A 21,846-nucleotide genomic window follows, 5' to 3' on the forward strand; every position below is an offset into this window, starting at 1 on the left:
AAAGGGTTGAGGAGGAGAGAGTAGCCTTAAATCTGTTTCCTTTTGTAGAGAGACAGCGGCCTCCTGTAAATAGTGTGCGCTTGTTACCCAAGGAACTTCCAGTATATCGACACGTCCTTTCCTGAAGCAGTGAGCTGTGGACGACTACAACAAACCATGTGGGAAGCAGCTACGCCAGCCTTCGTCATTGTCTTTGCCTCGTTAATCAATTATGGAGGTTGTTAGAATGCAAAGGGTCTCACTATGATGAAGCACTGGAGCACACACACACACACACACACACACACACACACACACACACACACACACACACACACACACACACACACACACACACACACACACACACACACACACACACACACACACACACAATAGGAGAATGTTTAACAAAACGCAACTCTGAACAGATCCACAGGATACAGAATTGTGTCTTTTCGCTTTGTCGCGGTGGGAATGGCAGGTGTTTGAGGACTTGACTCAACTAGCTCTGCTCCGGTGCTCTGTCAAACCCCGATTCAGTGTTTGTTCAGGGACGATCAGGCTGTGTCGTCTGCTCTCTGCCTCTCGCTCTTCTAACGTTCGCTCCTGTCCTCTCACATCCACTGAGACTAAACAGATTAGCCGAGGGAGATGAAACGACTACGGCTCTGCCAGCCACCACGCAACCCCTCTTGATTCCAGGACTTCCTCTCAAGTCTTTCCCCTCCCTCTTTAATCACACTCTACTCCTCCGCGCACAGTCCCTCAGCTAAAGCGCTGCGCTGTTAAATTAAAAGGCAAGGTCTTTGCTGTCGTGAAAAGAGATGAGGAGAAAGTCAGGAAGGCCAGTAAATATTCAGCTGCGCAAAGCTAATTATATTTGACTTGGCAACCGACCCTGAACGCACCCTCTGGAGCTCATGTGTTTGCATTCACCCAGTGTGGGAGGCTTCTTTGCTTCCCATGTGTGTGAAACCAGAGGCCACATACACACCAGCAGTTCTACAAGACAGTAACTGCTTTTTAAATGAGACAAAGTTACAAATAAAAAAACAGAATTCACAAACTGTATGAACCAGGAGCTTATGACGGCTAATGTTAGCTAGCTTTAGTGAGCAAACTTTGATGTGTAGCGATCCTAACTGAGACAGCTGCTAACTGCATAACACTTCCTACAGGTACGACACATTCGCATGTCACAGATGGAGCTTTTATTACAAAACTTTAAATGATCACCTCACCTCTGACAAACAACAAACAGAAGAGCAAACAGAACGCTCCTTGGCGGAGGTAAATATGACGTCACAGCCAGGAAATGGTTCACTTCGCCTCCGACAAAACTCCCAGAGCATCAACAGACTGTCCTCAGCGTGAGGCGTCTGCAGCCATATCTGCAACCCACCGACCCCAAATTGCTTACTAGAGCATAAACTTGTTTACGAGAGCACACAATTGTTTATCTTCATGTGGCTCTACAAGTGCACCAGATTTATGTTTTTTACTTTACAATGCAGCAGACATAATGTACAGTGAATATTCCTGTACTTGAAAAAAAAAAATCTAAATTCAAAGTCAGAAAATGCATTTTAGATTTATTGTCCCCCTGGGGGAAATTCATTTTCACGACACTGTACGTGTACAGAGTATACACGTATGTATACACAGCACTGTACATGTACACAGTATACATACATGTATACTGTGTACATGTACAGTGCCGTGTATACATACATGTATACTGTGTACATGTATGTATACACAGCACTGTACGTGTACACAGTATACATGCATGTATACATGTACAGAGCCGTGTATACTGTGTACATGTATGTATACACAGCACTGTACGTGTACACAGTATACATGTATGTATACTGTGTACATGTACAGAGCCGTGTATACTGTGTACATGTATGTATACACAGCACTGTACGTGTACACAGTATACATGTATGTATACTGTGTACATGTACAGAGCCGTGTATACTGTGTACATGTATGTATACACAGCACTGTACATGTACACAGTATACATGTATGTATACTGTGTACATGTACAGAGCCGTGTATACTGTGTACATGTATGTATACACAGCACTGTACGTGTACACAGTATACATGTATGTATACTGTGTACATGTACAGAGCCGTGTATACTGTGTACATGTATGTATACACAGCACTGTACGTGTACACAGTATACATGTATGTATACTGTGTACATGTACAGAGCTGTGTATACTGTGTACATGTATGTATACACAGCACTGTACATGTACACAGTATACATACATGTATACTGTGTACATGTATGTATACACAGCACTGTACATGTACACAGTATACATACATGTATACTGTGTACATGTATACACAGCACTGTTTGAAGCTTCATCCGCCGGTCAGTGTAATAGCACGTCTATAAAAAGTAGCATCTCTGCAGTCAGCAGAGATTGCATTAAACACACATGGCTATATATAATAAATGAGAGCTTGTTTTTAGATTGGTCCTCTCTATCAGGCAGACTCTGCTGTTTACATTAGTCACAGGGGACTCGTTGTGTTCGGCTTCATTCAAATGAAAGATATTCTGTACAATAGGCTGAGAGTTGCAACTGAAATATACTTCCTCATTTATTATTGATTCATGGCTTTCTTTGGAACTCAAGGGAATCAAAGACACACACACACACACACACACACACACACACACACACACACACACACACACACACACACCCAGCATGTATGCATCATCACACTCGGACATAAGCAAGCACTAATGAGTGTGCGTCTTTAAATAGCAACATGATATAAATATATATAAGTTGGTAATCTTTTTTTAGCGATCAAAAGCATCTTCGCTGCCTGCCTGCACCGTCTCCGTCAATGTTTTATGTTCAGCCTCAGCCTGCGGTGCATCTCCTTGAAGATCGTGTTTACTTTATAACCTTATTGATTTGTCAGTTTGGGAATCGCAGGAAATAACACGATCTGCACACTCAGCCCGTTTCACTCATAGACCTACTTTTCTTCAACAGCGGGGTTCCTCTGGTTTTATTAACAGTTTCACACTTTCAGCACTACAACAGCCATCTACAGCCCCGATCTTATAAACTAGAGAAGCCAAGTCTTGAAAAAGATCAAAAAGGAGGATTCCCCAAAAATAGTTACAAAAAAAAAAACCGTTTGAAGTTGTGCAAAGAAACTGATGCATTTTTCAGAGGATAAATGCACATTATGGCTTTTTAGTGGCTCAAAAACTGAAATCACACATTTCTTTCCTGCACATTCACTCAGCTCAGGGTTAAGAGCCTTGTCATGTCTGAACCAAGCGAGTTTGGTGAGTCACACTTAAATTACAGAACCACCCCAGCTCTGTTCGCTCCTACAGGAAAATGCTGACCCACTGGGACAATGGGGGTATCGTTTTATAGGGGGGGGGAAGCCTGGTTATGATGCGATAGTGTGGATAACAATGAGGGGTGATAGAGAGAAGAATGGGCACAAAAAAGGTTGATTTGTGGAATTCTAATTAAGCATCAGCTCCACATAAAGAAGTCTGACTTTAACCAAAGGCAGCGTTAACATGCCCACACACTGCGTCCTTCAACTTCCACAAACACATTTAGAAAAGGGCAACGCACTCCCCAGCAAAGAAAGCCAATCCATCTCTTTTATTGCTTTTTTCTTTGTAGAATTCTGTATTGCTTTCCGAGACGTCCTCATCTGTTGTGCAGCCAGTGAGGCCGAGCGTCTCAACACAAATGTCATCTGACAGATGCACTCTTTGAAAGTGTTATTGTAAAGATACCAAAATGATGAGCGTGTGTGTGTGTGTGTGTGTGTGTGTGTGTGCTTCTACTCTTAAACACATCTTACCCTGATTCTCCTCATGGCTGCCACGATCTCCATCCGACTGTTGGGCCTGGGCACGTCCAGACTCCCCACGTACTGAAGTAAACAATAACACACGAAGAGTCAGAGATGTTATCCAACGGCTCCCAAAGAGCAGCAAAACCCGGCATCCTTTACAAAATAAGTGTTTTTTGGGGGAGGGGGGGGTTTATAAAAGACAAAAACAAACTGAACAACCTAAACTTCTGGAGCTTATGCATTATATTATTATTATTATAAGCTTCTGTATTATAACGACCGGCTTTGCCTCATTAATAAGCTTTGTGTCTTGCATATATTCAAAAGGACCTTGCTGCTTTTCTTGTTAGTATTACTTTGATGTTTCAGTCTAAAATGTGCAACACTGACACTAATATATTGTTAACGTGGTGAGAAGGATGTTTAATTATGAATCTGTGTTTGTGGCTTACCTGTATTCATTCAGCATGTCATTACGTAGCAAATTAATAGTGCGCTTATAAATAAAATGCATTATTATTATTATTATTATTATGATTGAACTTCTACCCTTTCTGTCACAGTGCTCCGTCTCCTGTGCCGAGAAATCATCTCGCAGCCCAAAATAAAAAGATTGCCGTGTGATAAAACTGAATACTGTCGAGCTTTCTTCCCGGAGAGGTTAATAATTCAATAACTTGGGAAAACCTGAAAATACACTCAGTTCACTTTTGAGCTGCGGGGGCAAAGTAACTTAGTACTCAAGTACAATTTTGAGGTACTTTACTTGAGTGTTTCTTTTTTATGCTATTTATACTTCGACTCTTGGAGGCAAATATTGCACTTTTCACTCCACTACATTTGACATGCAGGTTTATATTATTCATACAAATAATCCAAAATAAATCAACTAATAAATTAAATATTATAGGTAGAGCTATACAGCAATATATAAAGTAGTTCAACCTTCACCAGCTGCAACATTGAAGTGATGAACACATTAATGCATCACGATAGGAGCCATTCTGCATAATGAGTACTTGTACTATGTTTCCTTCTATTTCTTACTGTGACTTAAGATAAGTAAGAGCCTAGTTGTAACAGAGTATTTCTACAAGGTAGGATTGCTACTGAATACCTCAACCACAAAAAGGATTACATATAAAAGTACAATTTCCCCTAATACTGTAAAGCACATGTGTAGTTGAGTGCATGCGTTCAAACTTCATGGTGGATCCCAGAGAGGCTCCAGTGCACCTGCTCCTCCGAAACTTTGATTTAACGCCACGGTTAAACTAAATCAAGAAGGGTTTCTTTGCGTTTCACCTTGGCTTGGAAAGAAATCCCATGCTGGTACGCCTCTTCATTGTGCAGCGGCACCCTCGAGTCCGCCAAATCGTCCACCAGGTTGTACCTGTTCCTCGCGGGCATCACCCCCCCCCCCCCCCCCCTCCCTCTCTGCTCCCCACCGACACAGTGACTGCTCAACAACTACAACAGACAAATGTCGTCTGGGTTTGAAACGCTACAATCCCATGTGTGTGTGTGTGTGTGTGAGTGTGTGTGTGTGTGTGCAGCCCGGCTCCAGGAGTGAGTCCCCGGTGGAAACACAGTCCATTGTCGGTGCTTTGCGCGTCAGAAAAAGGTCCCGTCCTCAGGAGGGGCAGATTTGGGCGCCCTCTTTCCCTGTGACAATACACCGAGACAGACTCAAGGGTTTCCTTCCACACACGCAAGAAAACACACACGTGGAGGATGTCTGTTTCTAAATCCGCGAAGGGGAAATCCGGTTGCGTTGTTTGGTCTCCGCAGGTGATGTTGCTCACTGTGGGTATTTCTCTTTAATCCCGTCCTGTTGATGGCAACCCGTCTCTCCCTCTCTCTCCCCCCCCCCCCCCTCCACAAAGCACAAAGCAAGCCCCTTATTGGAGCAAAGTTCCCAAGCATGATGCAACCCGGAGCTGGGAGGAAAGCAGGCAGACCAGGAGATGCACATATTTTAAATATCAACACTGGAACATTTACTTAAGTGTCTACTTTATACTTCACTACATTTCAGAGGTAAATATTGTAGAATGTAATATTCTACAATATAAACTGATAAAAGCCACTTTATTTATTTATAAGCAACATTCAGAATGTAATGGAGTATTTTTAGTATTTATACTTGTATGCAAGTAAAAGGTGCTGCTAAAGTATTGTACTCAAGTACTTGTACACCATCATTGGCAATACATACATTTTTCAGATTAAGTATTGTATTCTAAAATATGAATAATAATTTAATAATATACTGCCAGGGACTATTCCGCATCACGAGTACCTTTACTTTTGATACTTTACATTTTTGCAGTCCATAAGTCTGTATATTTGAGTGTTAATACACTGTGGTATTACTACTACTCCTCCCGCGTTCAAAAAAGCAGATTGAATATTTGGTAATGTCTTATAACTTATTTTTCCTTTCCATTTCCAGACTACATTCTGGTCTTATTGCATCATGTAGTGATTCTACTGTAGGCAACGAGCGTTCGGCTATTCCTCTCAATAACAAAGACACTTTGAAGTGGTGCTCGTCAAAACCACATTGCAGTCAGGATGCTCAGATTCATTGCACAAACCTCTGTTTTATCGTCCTTGGCGTTTTCCCCACAGGTGTGCGTCGAGTCTATTCGTAGATAACAAGAGTTACCGTTACTGCACGACAAATTCCTTTGATAACTGTTCAGGTCATAAGGTGGAAATGATGTTGACGCTCAGCCTTTATCAAGCTTCCAGCGCTCGCCATGTTGTCACATTACTGCTGCAGCTGCTGGTATTAACATTAAACACATGCAGGCCAATAATAAGCAAGTGGAGCATCACAGGTTCAGTTTCCCATAAAAAGAGTGCCCTTTCTTTGTACTAGCAATACTTAATTAAAACTAATACATATCATAGAAATAATGCAATGGCGCCCTCTGTTGATTACTCACTATAAATTACTGAAGTTTTCAGATATGTTTTTATGACTAATAGCACATATAATAGAAAAGTATTAGTCTATAGTAGGTAGCTTGGCAGTTCAGATGGAGTTATAAAAGAATAATCCTTGCAAATCAAATGAATTAAGATTTATTTATATGAGAAAAAGGCAATAACTCCACTGACAAATAATAAGCTTCATAGGAGAGAGAAGATGCCTCACAAGAGAGGGATAATGTTGACATAATGCAGTTTTAATTAAATGCAGAGGTGGTGTTTATTAACTTTAATAATAAATCAAACCTGTAAAACCATCTTTAAAAACATTGGTTTAACACGGCTTGCTGTGATGTAACAACTACATTTACAATAATCCAAGTGAGAGGACGGTAACACAAACAGGTGTGGTTTATTTCTTAACATTTCCACGTGGAAACGGATATGTAGAAAAAACATTGAGAGAACTCAAAGAATTGCAAAAAATAAGATGTAAAAATAAATCCATCCTGTTGCAGCACATTCATGAATCATTCAGTCTCTTAAATGCATTTCTATAACTGGAGATTTCAATAAAGAACAGGACTTGAAGACGGTTTTGTTGTCTAGTCCACTGGATTACATAGAATGCACAGAAATAGACCTAGTTTGACATTTTGGGAAATATGCTTATTCACTTTCCAGGTTACCTGGATTTGTGCGATAAGACATGTTCAGCACTCTCGACCTGAAATCCTCTTTCCGGTGTTCTTTGATCATTAATAAAAAAGGGAAGAAATGAAAGAAAATTCTTGACACTCAGAAGTATAAACCTTTAAGAAGATTGTGAAGGTACTCAGACTTTGGAAATGTTACACTAACTTTAAAGAATTTGGTATTTCTGTATGCTTGATGGAGTAGTCCACATAATACTGTTACAGAAAGCTTTCTTCCATAAGTGATGGTCTGAAAATAGATTTGTGAATAAATGCGCTTTTTTTTAATGAATACATCTGCAACAGTGAATATTTTGTCTGTATATACGACCTGTGCACAAATATCAGGAAACACGTATTGGGTGTAATACCTCGTACATCATTAGCATCTGTCGGATGAATGATATCAATAAAAGAATGATTTTAATTATAGATTTTAAAGTATCTTCTTTTCTTGTCTCAGTTCAAAATGCAGTTGCTTAGCAGGCTTTACACAGCGAAAAATAAGTCTTATAGATCTAAACAAAAGTAGCCGAAGTATGCTCTAAAACATGTATTACACAATTTGATAAATTGAAATGGTAATACTAGTTGTGTTCTATGAACAAACAAATACATTTGCTTTATTTGAATCTTCAAGGCCATTTGATCCAACAGCAGTTCCAGTAATTACAGGTCTGTTTTCAAGTGCCATTCATGTCACAAACACCGTTTCATGTACAGAGGAAAGACAAAATAATGAAAGCATCTCATTAAAAAGAGACTACCTCTGAAGTAGCTTAATCACAATTACAAACACTGTGGGTCAAATTAGATTGAATGCCAATTAGTTGTATTTATAGGCTATAAAAGACATTTAACAAGCATCACTTTGATGAGAGTTTTAAAAGCAAAAGAGACAAAAGACATCTACCAGATATCCAGAATGACCAAATCAGTGCTCACATTGCAGGTGCATTGGTTTAAAAACACATTAAATCAAGGTGCACCTTCAGACAGAAGTGTGTGTTTAACTTGAATGTGTGTGCAGCAGTAGAAGTAACAGTATGTGCATATGTATAGGTTCAATGAGAGAGAAGGACCAGATGTATTTTCTTTAAATGCTTAACTACTTAAACTTTATTGTGAAAATAAAATCACAGAAATGACTACTCAATGAAAACACACACACACACACACACACACACACACACACACACACACACACACATTAAAACCAGTCTTGAGAACATGTTTTACTAAGCAAACTAAATTGTAAAACACAATAAGGCCTACCCTTTTATAACTCAATGTTAGCAGCAGTTTTAATTAAATGAATTGTTTAAAGCATTTATCAATACCTATTTGAATAATATCACACATTTGAATGCGTAATGGGGGTCTTTTTAAAAATATTTTATTACACAACTTAACTATATTTAATTCAAACTACTTCACTTTATTTCCTGCGCCACCTGTTAGTTTACTTTACGATTTGAAGGTCTGCCGCCATGCTTAGCTCTCTAACGTTAGCATGCTAACAATAACAACGCTAATGCAACGGTCACAGCATAAGCTAGCTTGTAGGGGTAACAAATAATTAGTTGTCTAGGGAATTTAGTTAACACTGTGTCGTATCGCAATACTACTAATTAACAGCACACAACACAAACTTGGAGGCCATTAAAAAAACAAAACAGACTTTAACTTACCTGAACCGCAGTGAACTCGACCAACCTTCCCCGCCGTTGCTCTACTTGTTCGCCGCTGTGCCGCACACTCGACTTCGTGGTCGGGCCGGGGCCTGGTAGCAAGTGCACTGATCATTTCGGCTAACAAAAACGTAACTAAAATTCAAAATGATTGTGTGTTTAACATTAAAAGTCTTCACTTAACTATGTAAACAGCTGTTAACTTTTTAAAGTATTTTATCACAGAGCTTTGATCGAAAAATGATTGTACAGGGGGGGAAAAGGTTCAAACTAAATTAAAATGGTTTTGACGTTTTTAGCCGTTGTATGTTAAACTACTGAATTTAGTGCCCCGTCAACAAACTAATTAGTGTTAGTGGACCGGCCGATTTATAGGAGTATCTATTGTTTATACCTACACAGGTAGAAACGGCCAAAATGGCAGATAAAGATGCTCAAAATATCACATCCCGCCCAAATAATGGTAAAAAGTAGCTAAAGATTGGCACTCTTGGCAGCTTCCTATTCGGTGAGACCCGCCTTCTTGAGATTAACAACCAATAACAAATGACAACCCCCTCCCATGACATAACCTTAACATGCTAATGTTAATGTTTACAATCTTCACCATGTTCTTAGCATGTTAACATTTGCTAATTAGCACTAAACACACAAGTGCAGCTGAGGCTTATGGGAATGTAGTTTTTCAGCAAATTGTTGAAAGTTTGCACAATTAATCAATTAATGTGGACCATGAAAAAAAAAGTCAGGATATCAACAACGTCATTGGATATATTGTGTGGGAGTCATTAATATCCAAAATATGTGCCAGTCTACTGGTAGATAAAAGTGGAAACCTGCTGGTGTCGCTAGCAAAAAACCCCAGAGGATCACCAAAGTCGTCAAAATGCATCCTCATAAAACCTTTAATATCTGTAGCAAACTCCATGGCAATCCATTCAATAGTTGTCAAGATATTTCACTCTCAACCAGAAAGGTTAACCTCATGGTGGTGCTAAAGGAAAAGGCCGCGGGAGAACTGCCCTAAAAAACATAAGAAGCCAACAGCATGGTAGTAGAAGCAAGTTTGTTTAATTCAGTAATTGGTAACAGGATCAGGATTCACATCACAACACATTATACACGTATTCATTACAGCAAAAATATGCACTTAACTGCATATTAAAAATCGATCAAATCATGGGAGTCTTTGATGCACGTCACGGCAATAAAATAAAACTAGATGGATGGCTGTGGAGAAGGAAAAAAGAGTGTGTAGTGTCAGGCTGTCGCATACTGCTGGTGTGCATGTAGTGTTTATTGACTTTTTATGCTACACAAATGTTTTTCCATCGGCTCAAATGAGAGTAATTTGATAGAGTCATGCTCGTGCTAGCTACCATACATCTATGCATAAACTACTTTGTACGTTGTGCATTGTTGAGTCCGGTACCTGAGAGCTGGTGGTAATGTGTGAATAATCCACTCAGTCACTGAACAGCCAGTAAAAGACTTAGGATAGAAACAGCTGTAAGAGGTATGTGTAAACGGTTATTCCCAAAGCTTCCTTATTATTATTATTATTATTATGACAAAACAGACGCAAGGCAACAAGCCAGCACAAACACAAATTGTACATTGCTGGACACTTCATACCTCAGTTGAGTGACAAAGGCAAACTGTGGCTCTGGTGATGGTGAGGGATACAGACCAATTAGTGCCTGAATCAAGACACATTTCATTTTTAATGGGTTTTGGTGGAGTGTACTAATTAAGACTCATAGTAAAAACACAGCAGATATTCAGCAACAGAGTCTAACACAACATGTTTTAAAAAAAAAGAGAACAAATAAGCGCCAGTTTTTCAGGAATGCTTGTGCTGAGCTCAAACCAACTGGAAAAAGTTATATAAAAGCATAAACTGTCTTTATCTTTGGGTATACCAGATACATTCCCCAATGTTAAACACATCCCTAATGCCTATGTATGTTTGCATACATATAGGCTGCAATTCAGAGTTTTGTTTGCACATAGGGTTTAATATTGTAATACCAAAATCACTCAAAAGTAGTCCAATGAAGGTACATTTTGGGACTCAAATACAGGGAAACACCTAAGAAAACACTTGAGGGTATTTACAGATCTGTGGTTATAACAGTCAGTCTAATAAATATAATAATAAAATGTAATAAGAACCCCAATCTTAAATGGAAATAGAGCTTTGTTCACTTCGTTTACTTTTATCATCTACATTCACTGCTTAAAGTAGGAATTGGAAAAAAAACTTTGCAATGATAATGAGGTTAGAGCTGCAAAAGAGCTGATATCGATATTTGGGTGTGCGGCTAACCCCGCGTTATCATTCGACTGCTCTCTCGAACTGAGACAACTCTGAATCACAGCCTCAAAGTGAATAACCTGAAGTCAATTATGTGCATTTTACAATCACGATTTCCTGAAAATAGTTTACAACGGAGAGCAGCAACAAACAACAAAAGGGAAACAAACAATAAATATAACCCAGGAGAAGTTCATAAATCATAAAACCATGAAAACAAAACGTACAATCTAAGATATCGAGTCACAATGAGAGATCCCCTTTACACACCAGGTACCAAATGATGGACAGAATCCAATGTCAATCTGTTTGGATACTGTTAGGTCAGCACAACAAGAATGCAGCATTTTAAGTAAATAAATACATTTGGATCCAATAACTATGGAGTGACAGATATGGGAACAAGGAGGGGAGGGTGGAGAGGTAGGATGGATGGAGGGCAGTAAGAACTGAAGAAAAGAGGAAGTATCAAAGGGCAGATGTCTCACTCCGGAGCCCCGTTTGCCGTTTCTGTCATCCTCTCTTCGTCCCCCTGTTTCTGATGCTGCAGTCGGGCATAAGTCACCGCGTCTCCCCTGAGACAAACACAAAGGGAAGACAGGATGTGAGACGGGGGAGAGGGCAGAAACAAAGAAAAAGCGATATGAGAGGAGACGATGACAATGTTAATTGCGAGGCTCACTTTGTTAGAAGCTCATTTACATAAATAATGAGGATCATTAGAGTTGTTAGAAGCATAAAAGAAAAATATTTTTTAAGTGATTATCATGTGGAATCCTGTGTTTAATGAGAGCCTGTTCTAATATGACCTTTTAGAAGAGTGTTTTTTTATGGGGGACATCAAGAGATATGAGTTAATTACAAAAATGTCTGTATTGCCAGTTTTTTATTCATATAGATACTGAAAATAAATTTGTTATATAATAACTGACATTTAGAAGAGAAAGATAAGAGAAGAGACTATATATTAAAAGATAGAATATAGAGAGACAGAGATAGATATATAGAGAGATAGAGAGAGAGATAAGAAGAAGAGACACACATATATAGATAGATAGAACACAGAGACAAGAGGATACATATAGATAGACACACATAGAGAAACACACACATAAGATATAACACAATAGAGAGAAGACACACAAAGATATAATATACACAATATATTACACACACATAAGATATATACACACACAATAGATATATATATATATATATATATATATATACACACATATAGATATATATACACACATATAGAAGATACACACACATTATATATACACACATATATTAGACACACACATATATAGATATAGATAGAATATATACACATATATATATATTATAGATATATAGATACAGACATATATATATAGATATTATATAGATTATATAATATATATATATATATATATATATAACCTATAGATATACAGATATACATATATATATATACATATAACATATATATATATATATATATATACACATATACATACATATATAATATATATACAGATATATATATATATGAGATATATATATATATATATATACATATACATATATATATACATATATATATATACATATATTATATACATATATATATATATATATATATTATATATACATATATATATATATATATATATATATATATATATATATATATATCATAACTATATATATAATATATACATATATATATATATACACCTATATACATTATACATACATACATACATATATATATATATATATATATATATATATATATATACATATACATATATATATATATATAATATATATATACACACACATTTATAAAAATATTAGAATTTTTATATATTTTATATATATATATATAAAAATTATATATAAAAAAATATATATATATTTTAAAGAATTATATATATATTTTAAAAATTATATATATTATATATATATTACGTCATTACATGTTACAAGCTACTAACAGACATCTTACTTACTTTTTGCCTAAAGATGCAAGGCCGTACAGAACTCCGGTAGCAAAGGCGATGCCATTTCCAAACAACGTTGTAAAGGAGAAACTCAAGAATACAGGAAACAGAGCCATCCTGAAAATGAGCAACAGAAGGGAACGCCAACAAGAGACAAAGACGAAAAAGTCATTAAATCATATTAAGTACATGCTGGAGATAAAATAACCACATTCCCAAAAGTGTGTCCAACAGCCTATGAAATGTTAATAACCATCAGAAATTCACATTCTAAAATATTAAATGTTTTATAAAGTGAAGTGCAGTCTCCGATGACATAAAAGCATACATTGCATCGTTGTTCTCACCCACAGTAGAAGAAGGCTTTCTGCCATGGTTTGAATTTGTCTGCACGTGCTGCTATTGCATTAGCAAACTCTATGAACTGGCAACAGAATGGGACTTCACATAGAAACAGCACAAAGGCATTCAACCTGCAGAGGACACAAACACAGCAGCACAAACACTTTACAACTCAAGTGTGGAGGAATTTAAACACAGCAGCGGGGCAGAAAATAATCATCATTCAAGGTATTCAAATATTCAAGGAAAAGGCAATCACGTTTCTACAGTCAGCTGGTGAGTGGAATTTGGACTGGAACTAACTATTATTTAATTATCAATTAATCTGCTAACTATTTTCATGATTAATCGTTTTTCTTAATTTCATAAAGCCTAAAGGCGGCGTCCTAAAATATCATGTTTTTTTCCAACTAACAGTGTAAAACCCAAACATGTTCAGTTTAACATCACAAACAAAAGCATCAAATCCTTTCAATTGAGAAGCTGGAACCAGTTTTTTTTGTTATACCTTTTATTTATTTGCACTATTTGTGTAGTTTGGAACTTAACTTGTATATATAACTTTAATTTTAATTGTATTGTTGGTCATTGGTGCTTTTTATATACAGTGCATCCGGAAAGTATTCGTACCAACTTCACTTTTTCCACATTTTATTATGTTACAGCCTAATTCTAAAATGGATTAAATTAAAAAAATGTTCAACATTCTACACACAATACTATGACTATAATGACTTTTAATAATGAGGTTTTTAGAAATATTTGCAAATATATTCAAAATAAAATGTACATAAGTATTCACACCCTTGGCTGAGCTCAGGTGCATCCCGTTTCCACTGATCATCCTTGAGATGTTTCTACAACTTGATTGGAGTCCACCTGTGGTGAATTCAATTGATTGGACATGATTTGGAAAGGCACACACCTGTCTATATAAGGTCCCACAGTTGACAGCGCATGTCAGAGCACAAACCAAGCCATGAAGTCCAAGGAATTGTCTGTAGACCGCCGAGATACAGATCTGGGGAAGGGTACAAAAGAATGTCTGCAGCATTGAAGGTCCCGACGAGCACAGTGATCTCCAGTGATGGGCAAATGAAGCTTTTGTGAAGCACTGAACCACTTCAGCCAACTGTTTTGGGAATGGGTTCATTACTCGAAGCTTCAGGTACAGTGACCTCTCCTGGCGAAGTGCAAGGCTGCAGTGGATTTGAAGTATCTTTGCCTTGAACATTCTTTGACGCACACATCTAAGACTGAATATCATGTTCTATTTAAAGATAAAGATTGATGATTGTGTGTATGTGTTATTGAGAAGAGAGTGCTGGGGGGGAAATGTTGGCTTATTAGTAGGCTTTAAATGATAGTACAGTTTAAGATTGGACAGAGATCGAACCCCGTGCTGCTGCCGCAATCCTTTAATTGAGGCAACGCCTGCTCTACGAGCTGCGCCACTGGGGCTGCACATTTTTATGTGGGATGTACATTCTTTCAACAGATTTAGATCTGGTTTCTTTACTTGCACACAAGGAACAGATGATGCTGGCGTGCATACATTTTTTCCGCGAGTTGGCTGGCTCCATAATGATCCAATACAAACGCAATACCAACAACTCAACAGCAATAATGCATACTACTACGACAAATTGTGCATTGTTTAGAGCGGTTATGAAGTGTTGAGGCGCTCAAATTCAAAACTGTCTCAACCTGTCAGAATCGAGACGAGTGGCAGCGAATCACATGATTGGACCGCGAACCAGTCCGGTGACTCATTCAGGAAATGAAGCAGTTACTGCTTCGGACTTCATGTCACGTGATTCGAAGCAGTGGTTCTATGGAATTTTAGTCCAGAGTTTGAAGCACGTATCGAAGCTTCAGTATCACACTGCCATCACTAGTGATCTCCATCATTAACAAATTGAAGAAGTTTGGAACCACCAGGACTCTTCATAGCGCTAGCCGCCCGGCCAAACTGGGCAATCGGGGAGGTGACCAAGAACCCGATGGTCACTCTGACCGAGCTCCAGAGATCCTCTGTGGAGATGGGAGAACCTTCCAGAAGGACAACCATCTCTGCAGCACTCCACCAATCAGGCCTTTATGGTAGAGTGGCCAGATGGAAGCCACTCCTCAGTAAAAGGCACATGACAGCCCGCATGGAGTTTGCCAAAAGGCACCTAAAGGACTCTCAGACCATGAGAAACAAAATTCTCTGGTCTGATGAAACCAAGATTGAACTCTTTGGCCTGAATGCCAAGCGTCATGTCTGGAGGAAACCAGGCACCGCTCATCACCTGGCCAATACCATCCCTACAGTGAACCATGGTGGAGGCAGCATCATGCTGTGGGGGTGTTTTTCAGCGGCAGGAACTGGGAGACTAGTCAGGGTCAAGGGAAAGATGAATGCAGCAATGTACAGAAAGATCCTTGATGAAAACCTGCTCCAGAGCGCTCTGGACCTCAGACTGACAGAGGTTCACCTTCCAACAGGACAACGACCCTAAGCACACAGCCAAAATAACAAAGGAGTGGCTTCGGGACAAGTCTGTGAATGTCCTTGAGTGGCCCAGCCAGAGCCCGGACTTGAACCCAATTGAATATCTTTGGAGAGACCTGAAAATGACTGAGCACAGACGCTCCCCATCCAACTTGATGGCGCTTGAGACGATCTGCAAAGAAGAACGGGGAGAAACTGCCCCAAAATAGGTGCCAAGCTTGTAGCATCATACTCAAGAAGACTTGAGGCTGTAATTGCTGCCAAAGGTGCTTCAACAAAGTATTGAGTAAAGGGTGTGAATACTTATGTACATGTGATATTTAACTTTTAATACATTTGCAAAAGAGTCAACAAAACCTTTTTCACTTTGTCATTATGCGGTATTGTCCGTAGAATGTTGAGAGAAATGAATTTAATCCATTTTGGAAAAAGTGAAGGGGTATGAATACTTTCCAGATGCACCGTATATTCATATATAACCTTATTCTTTCACATATTTGTGTGCAAATACTCGTGTCTATTCTTTACCTTTTTTGTCAAAACATCTTGTTTTGTCCAGTCAGAACCAAAACCCCTAAATATTTAGTTAACTATCATACATGACAAAGACGAGCAGCAAATCCCCCAAGAATTGAGAATCTGTGACCAGATGGTTGCTTGAAAATCACTGAACGCTAAATGTTGCTGATTCATATTCTGTCGATCAACAATCCTTTCAGCTCTAAAAGGCTCCTTTTGATTTGGGTGTGACCTGGTGGAAAGAATACAAATAGCAAAACGTCTTCATTGTAATTTTTATTAATCAATCTTTATTTCTAGCTAGACAGTTGTTGTTTTTAGCCGGGAAGAAAACAGTTGGCTGTGGTTTGTGCTAAAGTCTTCACATTCTGAGCACATCAATGCAGTCTTTGACTCAACATGTTTGTTCATGACAAGAATGTGTCCACACCTCTGTCATCTGAGCAGTAGGTGTGGCTACATGAGACAACTATCGCTGTAAGATGATACTGTACGTACAAATACAGGAATGTAAATGAAAAGGTAATACATATTACAAAAACTGTAAACATGCACAGTAAAGCTCTCATGGATCATAGATATTAATGATAGTTTGTATGAGACTTTCAGGAGATGTGATAACATCTGTGTCTGTAATTTAGCCAAACTGCAGCGAACAATGAAAGTATCGTCTTGTTCATTAGATTAAATGATTATCAGGCTGTTTAAAAAAATCACTCTCACTTTGCATTGTGGTGAAATGGACCTGAGCTTAAATGAATAATAGCATTCAGCACCGTGTTTAGTTTAAATAAGTGGTTTTATAGTATGTTTGTTGTTTTTTCCTGAATACCAACAGCATATAAAGTGTACATGCTACATTTAAGTTAGTGCTAAAGACTTACACCATCCATACTCCAGCTGCGATGTTTAAAGGGTTCACAGTGACACAGTTCCACACTCCTGACACGGCACAGGCTGCATGATTTGGACAAGAGAAAAGACAAAGCAAAAGGGTTTTTATGAAGATAAGACATGTGACAGATTGTGAAAATATTAGACCTGACCATTAGCTATTGGCATTTTCTATATGAAATATCTCAGAAAGGAGAATACATAGATGTGGCCGTAAGAGATCCAGATAAAGCTACATTTTAACTTTCATTTACATGCTGCCTCCGCTATAAACAACACTAGAAAATCAGCAATGCAGAACACATGGAGCATGTACAGTATGTGGATGAAAATGCACAACAAACAAACACATTACATGTTTTTCGAAAGCAGCACATGACTGCCTTATAACTAAAGCTATTTGGAAACATCTGAAAAAAGTGATGGAATCCATGACTCATGTCTAACTATCATGAAACATGCTTAGGCACAACTTTAATAACCCATTTCAAATTTGAAACAGTAATTACCACGGTGGTAAAAATCAAACTAAGCATGCAAAAAGATTCCTTAAATGATAATGCTTTTGCAATGATTCATTTGTGTTAAAAATGTCATCATCTATTCCACACACAGGGCTAATGAAACCCCACTAAATCCAATCTCTGACTATCTGTTGTGTGAAATATGGGATGCGCCTGAGGTCAGCGGTGGTGTGTTCATAAATTGTAGAAATAGCCGTGAAAAATTCAAGTCAATGCTATAGATCGTGTCAGCTGTGTCAGTGTGTCAGTAGTGCCTTCATGGCTTACTTTAATTATACAAATGTCAGCTTGTGGGGTAAACTGTTTTCCTTACCAATTCATCTGGCAATTATTTTCTTGATTTATTGTTCAGTCAGTAAAACAGCAGAATATAGAAATCACCACAGTTTCCCACAGACTAAGGTAACATGTTGAAATGGTCCAAAACGAAGACGATGCAAACCAGCAAATATTCACACCAAATTCATATTCCAGAACGGAAGCTGGACCCTGTGTATATTTGGCATTTTTGGATAAAAAGATAATTAATATATCATTAATGCTATTAGTTTCACCTGTGCTTTCCCTAATGTAACAAGTCAAACGTCAAATGTGACAAAGATCTATCAAAGGTAGTCACACCTCCCCAATCACTACTGAGAAGGAAAGGAGATGTCAAAAAAGGCACCATCGACATTTTATACATTACCTATGTCTATTATTTCTCAATAAAATTTCACACATTGGGTGTTTAAAAACGTTTTACTAACACCAACACCAAGTAAGTGCTAAGTATGATCTTTTGTATTTAAGTGGACACTGTACAGAAGAGAGGGTAGTGTGTAGTGTCAGGCCAGACAAGCCCACACTGCCACAAACAGTGGAAGAACAATGTAGCATGTCCTGCTCCTTTAGACCATCCAGCCTCCTTAATAATACAGAGCCCATTGGATATGCAGTGCCCGCCCCAGGTGATTAATGTGATACAGGCACTGTGACTCTGGTGTCACTGTGAAGGAGCGCTGCAATGCTGCTGGAAAACTGCAAAGCAAGCAGTAAAAATCACTTATCTCAGACTGAACTCCACTTGCTGTGGACTTTGTGTTTTTATATCATGTAGTTTTAATATAGGAATAACAAGGTTTTATGGAATGAGCAAATCATGCAAACAGGCAGTGCCCAACAGTGGCTGCTGCAGTGAGGGGACAATGGGCGGTGACAAAGCTTTTGTCTGGTGACAATTAAAGTGAGGTTTATATTCACAATAAAAAACAATGTTTTCACTCCAAATACTAATCTGATGCCCTTTCTGTCCCATCTCTCCTCTAACCCTCTTATTAATGCAGAAGATTAGACAATATTAAAGTTGGGTGACAAGACAATTGTCACAGAAAATTGCACAAACTTGATGTCATGGTAACTGTATACTCACTAGGTGTATTCACTGTGCTTGTAGCTATGGCAGGATGTGGGATGCATCATGAATAGCGACACAAGAAATAGACTTTGACAACTACTTACATATTCCTCCCAAAACTCCAGCTATTTTGCAGAGCCATCGGTACCACCATGTCATGCCATCATCCTCTGGAGTGGGTTTCGTGGACTCTGCAGGCTTTTCCTCGGTGTTCATTGTGTTGTTGTTTTCTAAGCGATGTTAGCTAAAGCTACCCAAATCCAGTATTTACAGATGTCAAGCCTCAGGCGACCTAACAATAGCTAAGTTAAGTTAGCTAGTCTCAACAAACTAACTGCTACAACACAACAGTCCCGAGCAGTATTGCTAGATGCAATTTAAACTTTTAAGTATGTGTTATCTCTTTGTTTCCTTTGTCTGTTGTTGTTGTGGACAGCTGAGCTGATGTTACCGGCCGCTTTCCACACAGCTTCCCCGTCAGTTGGTACCAGCTAACCGGCTAGCTGATGCTAAACAGCACCGCTAGGAGTGGATATCACCGAACCATCCGTCTTAAACTCTCTAGTAATCTTATAACTGAGCAAAAACTATCCTGTAGTCGCTTTTTTATTAATATTTTATAACTATCTGCTCGGTTTGCTTGGGTCCAAGCAGCTTGTCCGTTGTTCTCCTCCCTGGCTGCTTGTAAGCGGTGCATTGTGGGAGGGATTTGATGCGCGTCATAGTTTGTTTACATGTTCCAATCAGCAGATGTGGGGTTGTAATCTGGTTATAATGAAGATTTTATTATACTTTTATGATTGTCACTGTGTACAGATGAAAGATGGGAGCGGTAGTATTTTAATATCATTGGCTATTATGACATGCCAGGTGTGGCTTCAGGTCCACAGTTTGTGCCTTTTGCAGGATTGGGTCAAATTACTTTGATATATTTATAGTTACTGAATACAACTTCAAGGCAATTGTAATTAGTAACGTAATACATTTGATTTAAAATATAATAATCTGAATACGTTTGGATGACTACAACATATTGCATCTCATACTTAAAAAATGGATGCAGCTACAAAATAATATTACTTTTGCATATCCAGAATTTACAGTTAATCAAATGACCCTTACAACAATTCCCCAATATGTGGCTGTTTCTTTTTTGTGGCTGCCGTTTTTTAACCAAAGGCTTCATGATGGAAGATACTCAATTAGTTTGTCTAACTCAAACTGCTGAAGCCTCATTAACTTCAGCTTCACTGTGAATTTAGTCTCCCATGACTGAAATGGAGAGCGCTGTAAGAAAGCATCTCTTAATGATTTCAGCCCCAAAACTTGTTGCAATGTACATTTGACCGGACATTTGTAAACCTATCCTTTAAAGATGGCAAAACAAACCAGCACCTACACATTAAAGCAAGAAAAATAATCTTTTTCATTATTAAATGTATCTTTAATCACTCATTCACACTTTTATATACGACAAATTCTTCTCAAATGACTTGTTATCCATTTCCATTAGCTGGTGTTGCTTCTGTAATTTTATCTCAGCAACTTTCTATTTAAGTGCCTCCTGCACAAATATGACCTTTTTCATCAAAGATTTGGATAGTGATGACAAAAAAAGGCGACAAAAGTCCAGTCTGCAGATGACTCCGTCCGTGTTTAAGAAGAGGTAGCTCGGTAATCATGGCAAAGTCTATTCTAACCAGAGGTAGGGGGTTTTGACTCGTTACATTTCGCCTTAGGTTAAAGGCTTTGGAGAGGCTTCTCTCATTCTAGAAACAGAGTGGACTCGAGTGGCCTCAGAGTCCTTTGGCTGGTCTCCCTGTCCTTCATTATCGGCGCCTGCTTCCTCCTTCCTGTTGGCGTGCGGCAGAGCATGTCATCGAGGGTCAGATGGGTCACCTGATTGGCTTGCTCCAGTTGAGTCAATATCTGCTCCACTTTCATCATGTGTGGTCCGTCCTCACTCTTCAAGCGAAGCAAAGCCACCTGAAACAGGTCAGAGGCCACTGAACTACAAGTTTCTCAGAGATTTACATATAATACTTACAATAACAGGAATATGTTTAAACATTTAAATCCCTGCATCCATAGATATCCAGTCACAGTTTTTTAAGTATAAGTAGCATCTGCATTATTGACCAACTTACCACCTCGTGCGAAAATTCAGGCTTCTTCACAAAAG

The 21,846-nt window shown here is 38.4% G+C and overlaps 2 protein-coding genes and 1 long non-coding RNA gene across 6 annotated transcripts in view; all 3 read right to left on the minus strand.

Annotated features, from left to right (window-relative positions):
• LOC115016731 (carboxyl-terminal PDZ ligand of neuronal nitric oxide synthase protein) overlaps nucleotides 1–9,659 on the minus strand; it is a 45,357-nt gene extending 35,698 nt beyond the window's left edge. Inside the window, exons 1-4 of one of the 4 annotated variants that reach the window (XM_029444735.1) lie at nucleotides 9,185–9,658; nucleotides 7,488–7,547; nucleotides 6,459–6,505; nucleotides 3,865–3,936 (exon numbers count right to left, since the gene is read on the minus strand). In XM_029444735.1, the coding sequence (XP_029300595.1) occupies nucleotides 3,865–3,936; nucleotides 6,459–6,505; nucleotides 7,488–7,547; nucleotides 9,185–9,299 (294 nt within the window). In that variant the 5' untranslated portion in view covers nucleotides 9,300–9,658. Of the gene's footprint in view, nucleotides 1–3,864; nucleotides 3,937–5,163; nucleotides 5,709–6,458; nucleotides 6,506–7,487; nucleotides 7,548–9,184 lie in introns of those variants that run through there. The other 3 variants (XM_029444737.1, XM_029444736.1, XM_029444738.1) reach the window with 3 other exon arrangements.
• A 577-nt stretch (nucleotides 9,660–10,236) lies between these two features.
• On the minus strand, nucleotides 10,237–20,348 carry cacfd1 (calcium channel flower domain containing 1). The gene is made up of 5 exons (XM_029444776.1): nucleotides 19,769–20,348; nucleotides 17,735–17,807; nucleotides 13,840–13,965; nucleotides 13,502–13,609; nucleotides 10,237–12,076 (listed from the first exon to the last, which is right to left on the minus strand). Exons 1-5 carry the CDS (start codon nucleotides 19,878–19,880, stop codon nucleotides 11,986–11,988), a joined length of 510 nt encoding a protein of 169 aa, XP_029300636.1. The 5' UTR covers nucleotides 19,881–20,348; the 3' UTR covers nucleotides 10,237–11,985.
• Nucleotides 20,349–21,086: 738 nt separating this feature from the next.
• On the minus strand, nucleotides 21,087–21,846 carry LOC115016762 (uncharacterized). The gene is made up of 2 exons (XR_003833185.1): nucleotides 21,812–21,846; nucleotides 21,087–21,650 (listed from the first exon to the last, which is right to left on the minus strand). It is a non-coding gene; the product is annotated as an uncharacterized LOC115016762 (long non-coding RNA).

Source organism: Cottoperca gobio, chromosome 12 (genome assembly GCF_900634415.1).
Source record: "Cottoperca gobio chromosome 12, fCotGob3.1, whole genome shotgun sequence".
In the NCBI taxonomy this organism is placed as follows: Eukaryota; Metazoa; Chordata; class Actinopteri; order Perciformes; family Bovichtidae; genus Cottoperca; species Cottoperca gobio.

What these genes read in the sequence shown, in the direction of transcription:
- cacfd1 (XM_029444776.1), bottom strand. Translation starts at nt 19,880, where the DNA reads ATGAACACCGAGGAAAAGCCTGCAGAGTCCACGAAACCCACTCCAGAG. An exon ending in TGGAGTTTTGGGAGGAATAT is followed by an intron (nt 17,808 to 19,768) that starts GTAAGTAGTTGT and finishes CAAATCATGCAG; the next exon opens with CCTGTGCCGTGTCAGGAGTG. An exon ending in CTTGCATCTTTAGGCAAAAA is followed by an intron (nt 12,077 to 13,501) that starts GTAAGTAAGATG and finishes TGTTTGTCTCAG; the next exon opens with GGGAGACGCGGTGACTTATG.